The sequence below is a fragment of the Ipomoea triloba genome, chromosome 1 (genome assembly GCF_003576645.1).
Source record: "Ipomoea triloba cultivar NCNSP0323 chromosome 1, ASM357664v1".
NCBI lineage: Eukaryota > Viridiplantae > Streptophyta > Magnoliopsida > Solanales > Convolvulaceae > Ipomoea > Ipomoea triloba.
In genome coordinates, this window is record NC_044916.1 from 21,142,869 (window position 1) to 21,154,066 (window position 11,198).

Below are 11,198 nucleotides of genomic sequence, written 5' to 3' on the forward strand. Positions count from 1 at the left end.
AATTTTATTTTAATTCACAATTGTATTACGATTAGGAATTGTATTAACATATTTTACAATATTACGCAAACCATAATAGTATAGGAATGTTTTGGGCGAGAAGTTAAAACTGATGATATTGTTTCTATTAATAGTATAGATTGCATTGCAGAGAAATATATAAATACTGAACTATTATGATTAGTAATTTTAATCTAGAATTGTATTACGAATAGGAATGTAAATACTGAACTATTATGATTAGTAATTTTAATCTAGAATTGTATTACGAATAGGAATGTAGGGAAGAATATATATATATATATATATATATATATATATATATATATATATATATATATATATATTATTAGGAATTTTATTTTAATTTACAATTGTATTACGAATAGGAATTGTATTACCATATTTTACAATATTACGCAAACCATAATAGTATAGGAGTGTTTTGGGCGGGAAGTTAAAACCGAGGATATTGTTTTTATTAATAGTATAGATTTATTAAGTAATATCAAAATTATAATATGAAAAAAAAAAATTCGTCCCTATAAGAAAATAAAACTTTTCATCATTTAATTATATCATTATCAACTTCTATCCTTAATTACCTGTAAAGTGACATTTTAATCTATTTTCATAAAATTTAAGAACAGAAAATATCACTTCAAAAATAATTAAGAAATGAAAAGTAACTGTGAATATAATTTAGTGGTAAATAGTACTATTTCTCTATAATTTAGATATAAAAAAAATCATTATTTCATTATGATATATTGTTTACATATCGTTTGAAACAATGTAAAAAAATAAAAAGAAAAAAGAAAAAAAAAAGGGACCAAATAGTGAATAAAAATTTGCATTACAGTTGTTGAATCTGCTACAAATTATTGATCCAATCTCCTATATGGACCATTCCAGTGTGTAAAAGCCTGCAACTCTGCAAGGATTTTATAGAAAAAAAAATCTTGAGTGTTAAATTAAATTAATTAAAGATAATAAAATTATAAAAAGTTAATTAGGTTTATCTCTGGGCTATGGTCTGCATCATAGCTGCCACTAAGCAACTCCCTCAATTAAATTAATTAATCACCATGTTATCACATGCATGGGGATGGGTCAACTCCAGCTGTTTTAATTTACAGTTAAGACTTGGTGTAGGACATTAATTATTTATATTATGAGTTTTTAGTTACAGACCCAAATAAAATGAGTTCAGGATTTAAAGCAAGTCCTAATGGTTTAAACAAACTAAAAAGACCTAAAAATATATAACCTTTTAGGCCCAAACAAACATTAGTTTTTTTTTTTTTTTAATTGAAATGGACCAGGTCTGGCCGAAATGGGCCAGACCCGGCCCAAACCAGATAAGGAGTCCATCTAAAAGAACCCTAATAATTTCTTTAACAATCAGACGCAGCCAAAAGAGAGAGAGGGAGACGAGGGAGCCAGAACTATCGCCGCCGCTCGCCACCGTCACGGCCATCACCGCCGCTCGCCACAGCCAACCCTAGATTTCGTCTGGCTGTGTATTTTTATCTTATAAGGTCAGTATAAAGGGATGCAATGCTGTATATAATAAACAGCAAGATCCTTCGTATGACGGGGCCTAAACCAGAGTTCAATGCATTTCTTAAATCTGTAGATTTGTTTGGATCTCTAATTTCCCATTACAATAGCAAAAAAAGGGACTGCATTTCATGAACATAATAATATGATAAAATCTTAAATTCATATAACAAAGACAGCTTTTTGCTATGTTGCATACTAATAGAAAAAAAAAAACTTTCCGATTATCGGAAATCATCAATGATCAATAAATAAGCATACAATATTTGAATGCAAATTTCCCAAATATTGCGAGAAATATTATATGCATATATTTGATCATGCGAAACAGGTTTTTTTTTTTTTTTTGTTTTTCTTTTTCGAAAAAAAATTCTTCGTACGGGAAGAAAATAGAAGAAAGAAAAAAATTTTCTGTTTTTGTTCATCACCTTGCTTCTATTGCTTAATGTTTATTCTGCTATCACGGTTCACGGATGTATGATACTGTAGGCATCCTTTTTAATGCCGAAGACATTCATATTTATATAAACAATATAAAAGCATATATTCTGTATCAAATATTAAAAAAAATACAATATATGCAAGTAGGAAGAGGTAATACAATTGGTAACATGAATGCATATCATACTATTTAATCAAGATTATAGTGTGCATAAAAAACACATCAACTACCGTTCACTGATGTTGAGGGTGTTAGATAACTTATTGTAATAGATTTGTTGTTTTCCATTGGCCTAATGGTTGTAATAGATTTGTTGTTTTCCATTGGCCTAATGGTGAGTTGTAAAGTTATGAATAAGCTAAACTAATAGAGAGAAAATAGAGACAAGAAGAAGGAGAGCATTTTCATTCACCGGTAATAACCATTACATCATAAGAATACATATATAATACTAGTAATAAAATCAACATAAATAATGATCGTTATAGGTTACAACTATTACAATACAAACAATAATAACTACAAATATACAAATATTATTTATAACATAAACATTATAAACATTATATATTGGAGTAATATATTAGTTACTCTGTATTTTTTATAATAATAATAATATAAATGTCAAATTTATCAAAAAAAATGATTTATATTACTATTATTATACAATAATATAATTATATAAAGAAATAAGGGTCAAATAGGCCACTGAACTACACACCAAAATGCAATTAGGCCATCAAACTCAAAAATAATGCAATTGGATCCCTGAACTACACAAACTCATACAATTTGATCCAAAATGACTTGTTTTACATGCTTTGTCGGTTACCAATTTTAAAAATAATATTTTAAAATAATTTCAACTAAAATAATTAATTAAATTAAAAATTAAAAATTAAGAATTAATAATTTTTTTAAAGAAAAACTTTCGGTCGGAGACGATTCTGTCTCTGACCGGAAGTTTTTTTTTTTAATTCTTAATTTTAATTTTAATTAATATTTTATTTAAAATTATTTTAAAATATTATTTTTAAAATTGGTAACCTGTAAAGCAGGTAAAACAAGTCATTTTGGATCAAATTGCATGATTTTGTGTAATTCAGAGACTTAATTGCATTGTTTTTTAGTTCGGCCTAATTGCATTTTGGTGTGTAGTTCAGTGGCCTATTTGACCCTTATTCCTTATACTAGTATTTTGTACGCGCGATGCGCGAACACTTATGTCCAATATTAATAAATATAAATAATTAAAATGTATAATACAAATTATATATACACAAATAATATATGTATTTTGTACACACATATATGATTTACCATTCATAAAATTGAATTAAAATATAATCAATCATTAAATTAATTATATAATAATTTTAATATAATGACAATTAAAGAATAGGAAAAAGATATGATAGATATAGGTGTAGGGTAATAATGATGGAGTTAAAACTAACGGTGTTATAACGGTATAAGGGTAGTTTTGTATAACAAAAATATAGTAAGGGCAATTTTGTCTAATAACATTAAAGTGTACAACATTTAAAGTAAAATGTACACATTTATTAGCATCTAAAAAAGGGACATAAATCAAGGATATAACTTGATTGAGACTTATTATGTTTTTAGATTAGATAAATATCTAAAATCTAAACAAATATAAAATTTTAAAACAAAATATTAATATTTAACATCTATTTTTCTTAAAGGATATATTATGTAAGGTGAAACATAATCCATGTTATAATTTGGCAAATGGAATAGAAAAATGGTCGGCCCAAATTAACAGGCCCCGTTCCTGCTTATGGGCTATTCTATAAGTGAACTCCAAAACAAAATATCTGATTTATTCATTCAATCATATATATCTAATCTCCACACGAGACAAAATAATAATAATAATAAATCTTCAATTACAGGTTCGCTCTCCTGAGAATTCATGTTGAATTTCTGGGTTGGAAGGGAATAAGTTGAGAAGCCATGGCGTGCAGTGCAGGCGTGTTGAGCTTTGCTACGCCGCTAACGCCAAAATCAAGACGAAAATCCAAGGTACGCCAAAGGCCCTCTACTTCTTCTTCTTTGGATTGCACAGCTTCGACTTCTTCTTCTTCTACTACAAGTACCGAGCAAGATTCCAGCAACAAATTTAGTTATAGTAGAGCTTCTCCGTCTGTGAGATGGCCACACTTGACATTCACCGATACCCAACGCTTCCAGTCTCCTCCACTGACACTGACCCCAATTGAAAATGATTCCGGTTTTGAGATAGAGGTGAATGATGAGAGCCAGGAGGAGGAGGATTTGGATGGGGGCAGGACTATGACTAGGGCTAGGAGTAGGACTAAGGCTAAGAAAATGACGAAATTGGCGCTGAAGAGGGACAAAGATTGGCGAAAGAGGGTTCAATTTTTGACCGATAAGATTTTGCAGTTGAAATCCGAGGAGTTTGTGGCCGATGTTTTGGATGAGAAGTTGGTGCAGATGACCCCTACTGATTTCTGCTTTGTGGTGAAGTGGGTTGGGAAATCTAGCTGGCAAAGGGCATTGGAGATTTACGAGTGGCTTAACCTTCGCCACTGGTATTCTCCCAATGCTAGAATGCTGGCTACAATACTGGGCGTGCTTGGGAAGGCCAACCAGCAAGTGTTGGCCGTAGAAATCTTTACTAGGGCAGAGCCAACTATTGGTAACACTGTGCAGGTGTATAATGCAATGATGGGTGTTTATGCTCGAAACGGCCAATTCACTAAAGTTCAAGAATTGCTTGATTTAATGCGCAAGCGAGGTTGTGATCCTGACCTTGTGAGTTTTAATACTCTCATAAATGCCCGCCTCAAATCGGGGCCTATGACACCAGATTTGGCAATTGAACTTTTAGATAATGTTAGGAGTTCAGGGCTTCGCCCTGACATAATAACATATAACACTCTTATAAGTGCTTGTGCGCGTGAGTCAAACTTGAAGGAAGCTGTAAAAGTTTTCAGTGATATGGAAACTCATAGATGTCAGCCTGATTTGTGGACGTATAATGCTATGATTTCAGTTTTTGGAAGATGTGGTCTGGCTAGTGAAGCTGAAAAGATTTTTAAGGATCTGGAGTTCAAAGGGTTTTATCCGGATGCAGTGACGTATAATTCGCTGCTCTATGCATTTGCAAAAGAAGGAAACCTTGAAAAGGTTAAGGAAACCTGTGAAGAAATGATAAAGATGGGGTTTGGAAAGGATGAGATGACTTATAACACCATGCTGCACATGTATGGAAAGAAGGGCCAGCATGATTTGGCTCTGCAACTTTACCGAGAGATGAAGTCTTTGGGCCGAGATCCTGATGTAGTTACATACACTATTCTTATTGACTCGCTAGGGAAAACAAATAAGATGACAGAAGCTGCAAATGTGATGTCAGAGATGTTAAATTCTGGGATTAAGCCAACTGTGAAAACGTATTGTGCTTTAATCTGTGGTTATGCAAAAGCTGGGAGACAAACGGAGGCGGAAGAGATGTTCAATTGCATGACACGTTCTGGTATCAAACCAGATCGCTTGGCATACTCTGTTATGCTGGACATGCATTTAAGGTCTAATCAGACCAAGAAGGCAATGTTGTTATATCATGGCATGATAAATGATGGATATGCTCCTGAATTTTCCATATATGAGTCCATCCTAAAAGTATTGAGAAAAGAAAATGATGAAGAAGGTATTCAAAAAGTGATCAAGGACTTGGAAGAACTGTGTGATTTGAGTCCAGAAGGCATTTCATCTCTACTTGTCAAGGGGGAGTGTTATAGTCTTGCAGCCAAAATGTTGAAGTTATCCATAACTCAAGGTTATAAACTAGACAAAGACAATTTGTTGTCTATTCTGGGAGCTTATAGTTCATCTGGCAATCATTCAGAGGCTATAGAGTTACTAAATTTTGTGAAAGAGCATGTAGAAGAATCCCAGAAGTTTCTAAGTGAAGCAATGATTGTCATGCTCTGCAAAGCTAACCAATTGACTGCTGCTTTGGATGAGTACTTCAAAAGTAGCAACTACAGTTCACACAATGGTAGTTTTGCAGTGTTTGAGTACCTCATTAAGTGTTGCGAGGCAGATGAACGATTTGCTGAGGCTTCTCAAATATTTTCTGACATGAGAGTTAGTGGGCTGGAACTTTCTCAGGATGTTTACAGAACCATGGCTAATATCTATGTGATGATGGGTTTCCCAGAGACAGGTCATTATTTGGTCAATCAGGCAGAAACACATGGCATTCCTATTGATGATATTTCCATTTATGTTGGTCTAATTGAGGCTTATGGGAAATTGAAGCTACTGGAAAAGGCTGAAGATGTTGTGGCTAGTCTGAAGCGGAGGTGTAATGTTGTGGATCGCAAGGCTTGGAATGCATTAGTACAAGCTTATGCTGTAAGTGGCTTGTATGAGAAAGCAAGAGCAGTTTTCAACAGAATGATGAGAGATGGTCCCTCTCCTACAGTGGATACCATCAATAGTCTCATGCAAGCATTGATTGTTGATGACAGATTAAATGAGCTATATGTTGTGATACAGGAACTACAAGATATGGGTTTTAAAATTAGTAAGAGTACCATCATTTTGATGCTTGATGCATTTGCAAAGGCGGGGAACATATTTGAAGTAAAGAAAATATACCATGGAATGAAGGCTGCTGGGTATTTTCCTACCATGCATCTTTACAGAGTGATGATTGGGTTATTGTCCAGGGCAAAACGAGTTACAGACGTTGAGGGCATGCTTTCTGAGATGGAGGAATTAGGATTCAAACCTGACCTTTCAGTGTGGAATTCTATGCTCAAGTTATATACTAAAATTGAAGATTTCAAGAAGACAGTTTATGTATACCAACGAATTCAAGAAGCTGGACTCAAACCAGATGCAGAAACTTACAACACTTTGATAATTATGTACTGTAGAGATCGTTGTCCAGAGCGAGGGTTTTCACTTATGCAAGAAATGCTACAGCAAGGTTTGAATCCTGAGATGGACACTTACAAAAGCCTCATCGCTGCATTTTGTAAAGAGCTGATGGTGGAACAAGCTGAGGAGCTCTTTGAATGCCTGAAGTCAGAAGGTCATAAACTTGATCGCTCTTTCTATCACTTAATGATGAAAATGTATAGAAGCTCTGGTAATTCTTCTAAAGCTGAACAGTTAATAGTGAAGATGGAGGAATCAGGAATTCAACCTTCCACTGCAACAATGCATTTGCTGATGACTTCTTATGGCAGCTCAGGACATCCTAGAGAAGCAGACGAAGTGTTGAATAATTTGAAGTCAACTGGTGCAACTCTGAGTACATTACCATATGGTTCAGTTATTGATTCTTATCTTAAGAATGGAGACTACAATATTGGCGTTCAAAAGCTTAAAGACATGATTGAAGAAGGTCCAGAGCCAGATCACCGGATATGGACCTGCTTCACTCGAGCAGCTAGTTTATGTGATCATATTAGTGAAGCCAAAATTTTATTAACTGCTGTTGCAGATGCTGGTTTTGATCTTCCTTTAAGGCATGGTTTGATCTTAGTTTCATTGTTCTTTCGTTTTGTTTGACAGGGAAGATGTCCTTTCCACTTGTCTTTTCTTATAGATATAGCTAATATTATTTTTATAGGCTTCTGACCGAGCAGTCGGAATCACTAGTTTTGGAGACTGATCAATACCTTGAGCAAATTGCATCTAAAGAAGATGATGCAGCATTTAACTTTGTCAATGCTTTGGAAGACCTATTATGGGCTTTTGAACAACGAGCCACTGCTTCATGGATATTTCAGTTAGCAATTAAGAAGAGCATCTATCGTCATGATGTGTTCAGGTATGTATACTAATAATCTGTGTGGAAATTGAGACCTAACGGAGGGCACAGTTTTTTGCTGCTATTTGGAGTGTTGTATTATATACTTACAGATTAAGTAAAGATATGAAATTTCACATGCATGTCAAATTTCACTGTATACTTCCATGGGATGTATTAATTGATTCTATTCTGCTTTTGAATTCAGTTTACGTCTTTCATTGATGGTCATATTTCTGTAGGGTGGCTGACAAGGATTGGGGGGCTGATTTCAGAAAGCTATCTGCTGGAGCTGCTTTGGTTGGTCTAACTTTATGGCTTGACCACATGCAGGTAAAGTTTCCTCTTTTGAAGTTCTTAGTTCTGTGATTGAATAAGATAATTAATAAGTGCTCATAAAAAAATTGTGTTTCCAAATTGTATTTCCTCAGCTCAACTAATTTTTAGCAGAGCATGTTAGTTTAGACTGTTTAGTTACACTGCATATGTAACTTAGTTTTGAATTTTGATAGTGTAAAGTACATCGAAACCTGGAAGTGTACTTGGTGGACTAACTCAAAATTTGTTGATCTTATTTGGTAATGCTTTCCCAGAATATACTTGATGTAGGAGTGTCTCTCACCGGATGTGACCTTTATTAGTTACACTTTGCAATTTTATCTTCTAAACTTGACAAGGTGTGTTAAATATATGGGATCTTTGTTATAGTTATGTTTCTAGATTTGTTTAATGTTGCCTAACCATTCTTTGGATATCAACACCTTGGATATTCTTATCCATGTTATTTCGAAACTGCACTGGGCATTCTGCAAGAAGCCAATATTTTATCTAAACTTTAACGTAATGCTGATCTCTGCAGGATGCTTCGCTGGAAGGTTTCCCTGAATCCCCAAAATCTATTGTACTAATCACTGGTACTGCAGAATACAACAAGGTTTCTTTGAACAGTACATTGAAGGCATACCTTTGGGAGATGGGCTCTCCATTCCTCCCTTGTAAAACCCGAACAGGAATTCTGATAGCCAAAGGTCATTCCTTACGGATGTGGCTGAAGGACTCACCATTTTGTTTGGATCTTGAGTTGAAAAATAGAACTACTCTGTCTGAGACAAATTCGATGCACCTTATTGAAGGATGTTTTGTAAGACGTGGACTTGTTCCAGCATATAAGGACATAACTGAGCGGCTTGGGTTGGTACCCCCTAAGAAGTTTTCAAGGCTTGCTTTACTGCCAGATGAGAAAAGAGAGAGAGTTATTACAGCAGACATTGAAGGGCGAAAAGGAAAATTAGCGAAGTCTAATAAAACTGGGATAACGAGAAAGAAGAAAATCACAGACTTTAGGAAGAAAAGGCTTCTTAGGAGGACTCATCCATGAACATCACAGGGTGGAGTCTTGATTGTTTACTGGAGAATAAAACGAATCTCAGTTCAGTATGTCTGGGAAATGCTGTCAGATAGCCAGTGGTGTCTATTCCTGCTTGGGAGGACAAGCGCTTTTGCTGCAGAGATTTAGTCCCACCCTGCATAATCCATTTGCATAATGAAGCAGAATAGTTACTTGCAACTCCTTTAGCTTTAAGCTCTGGAAATGTAACACTCAAGCATGCTATCATTAGTCACCACCCGCCAGTAAGGTAAAGCTATATGTTTTAATCTAGAAGTAGAATAACATGAGACTACATAGATAATACACTGCACAATAACTTGATTGGATAGATTAAACTAGTCTACATATTCATAGGCCATGGGGGATATATAGAATTGAGGCTTGATTCATAGATTGGCAACTCTTCTTTCTGCAACATGTGAAATTACGAGACCATGATTCTTCAAGTTACCCTGTGACTTTAGTTTGTGTGTGTTGAAATGGGAAATCTGCACAACAATATAGTTTTTAACATCGGCCATTTGAAACATGGCATAATCAGCAGGCAAACAGCAGAGTGTAGGTTAGAGAAAGGAGTAAGTTTCAAAGACCAAACGAAATTTTAAACTATCAAAATCTCCTCTTTTGTATTCAAGAACAATCACTTCTTCTTGGTTGATGTATAATCTAGTTGTGAATACCTTGATTAGGAGTGCATACTTGTAAATGGAAGATCTTTATGCTCTGTAATAAATAGAAATTTAATGGTGTTCTTGTCTTAGTGTTGTACACATTGAACAAATGATGGCTGCAAATGTGGGTACTCTACTCCCATTTTATTGCATATGGTTTTTGTCCTTATTTCTTGCTCCACTTGTCATGGTTATTCCTAGAATACATTTACTCTTGTGCATGTAAGAACCATTTGTTGTTGGAATCTTAAACAAGACTTCTAGGACTGAAGAATTTGAAATCTACTCTGTATGTTATTCTTAAAGTCTTGTAGTTTAGTCATTCACAAATTGTATCTTTCTCTGAAACAGTGACAGATGATTTTTCCTGAACTGGAATGAGTGCATGGAATACAAGTGAAGTTAATATCCTTTGGCATGCTGAGAAATTGGCTTACTGATGTTGCTTTGAACTATGAAGGATGATAACATATGCCACATCAGACCCGGCACTCACATCATACGATATCTTATCCACAGCTCATCCCACTATGTTGGGGAGTTCTTACATTGTTGAAAGTGGGGAATTCTTACATTGTTGAAGCTGGAGCAACCTTACCTTAGCTAGAGCTCCAATTTTCCAGTGTCTTTAATAACATAGTCATTGGTAATAAAGAGGTCTTGAGAAAAAATGAAATGTTGCAATCCCTTTGTTCATTGTTCTTCAGTCCAACTGTGTTTGGAATTTGGAAACTTTTTGCAGTCCAAAATTTCCTTAAATTTTTAGGGTTTTCCACCTTTCTAACTTGGCCGCGTTTGGGATTCTGGTGCTTTTCGCTCTTACCGTTTATTTGATAGAAATTGAATGTGCAGCATATAGGTTCTTCAATACCTCAAGTCTAATTGAAATACAGAGTGGAAATTTATTGTGCTATTTCTTTGGAGAAGTTTCTGGCTTTTTCTTTCTACTTTGGCTACAATGAACACTGGTTCTATAATTGTGCGTGTCTGTGTTTTGTACTCTGTCATTGGATTGTTTGTAGGTTTTGGAGTTGCAATCAAATTCATTTTATGTTGGTAAAACAATGAAATTTCATATTTGTTGCAGTGAATCCCAGGTGATATATCTCTGGTAAGTTTTATCGAGAATGAGTAAAATATTGAACTGGAAATGCTTATGGTTCAACAACATTCATAATTATGGGTCGTTGCTGGACCTGGTTGTTGTATAGATGTGACATGTTCTTAGACTTTTTGGATGTGAAACACAAATAAATATGATGATGTACGAGTGTAATTGTTCTTTCAGCTTTCCTGCAACTGATGTTTCTTGAT

The 11,198-nt window shown here is 34.5% G+C and overlaps 1 protein-coding gene across 3 annotated transcripts; it reads left to right on the top strand.

The window, feature by feature from the left end:
- The first annotated feature begins 1,446 nt into the window (after positions 1-1,446).
- On the top strand, positions 1,447-10,810 carry LOC116015697 (pentatricopeptide repeat-containing protein At3g18110, chloroplastic). Of its 3 annotated transcripts, none has more exons than XM_031255875.1 (6): positions 1,447-1,541; positions 3,925-7,539; positions 7,644-7,844; positions 8,066-8,156; positions 8,417-8,500; positions 8,683-8,800. In XM_031255875.1, the coding sequence occupies exons 2-5, from the start codon at positions 3,986-3,988 to the stop codon at positions 8,462-8,464; spliced, it is 3,894 nt and encodes a 1,297-aa protein (XP_031111735.1). In that variant the 5' UTR covers positions 1,447-1,541; positions 3,925-3,985; the 3' UTR covers positions 8,465-8,500; positions 8,683-8,800. The 3 variants fall into 3 exon arrangements, with proteins under 3 accessions (XP_031111735.1, XP_031111743.1, XP_031111726.1); XM_031255866.1 differs by lacking the exon at positions 8,417-8,500 and adding an exon at positions 10,236-10,810 and having other exon boundaries at positions 1,451-1,541; positions 8,683-9,460; XM_031255883.1 differs by lacking the exons at positions 8,066-8,156; positions 8,417-8,500; positions 8,683-8,800 and having other exon boundaries at positions 3,925-7,544; positions 7,644-7,732.
- Positions 10,811-11,198: the final 388 nt, after the last annotated feature.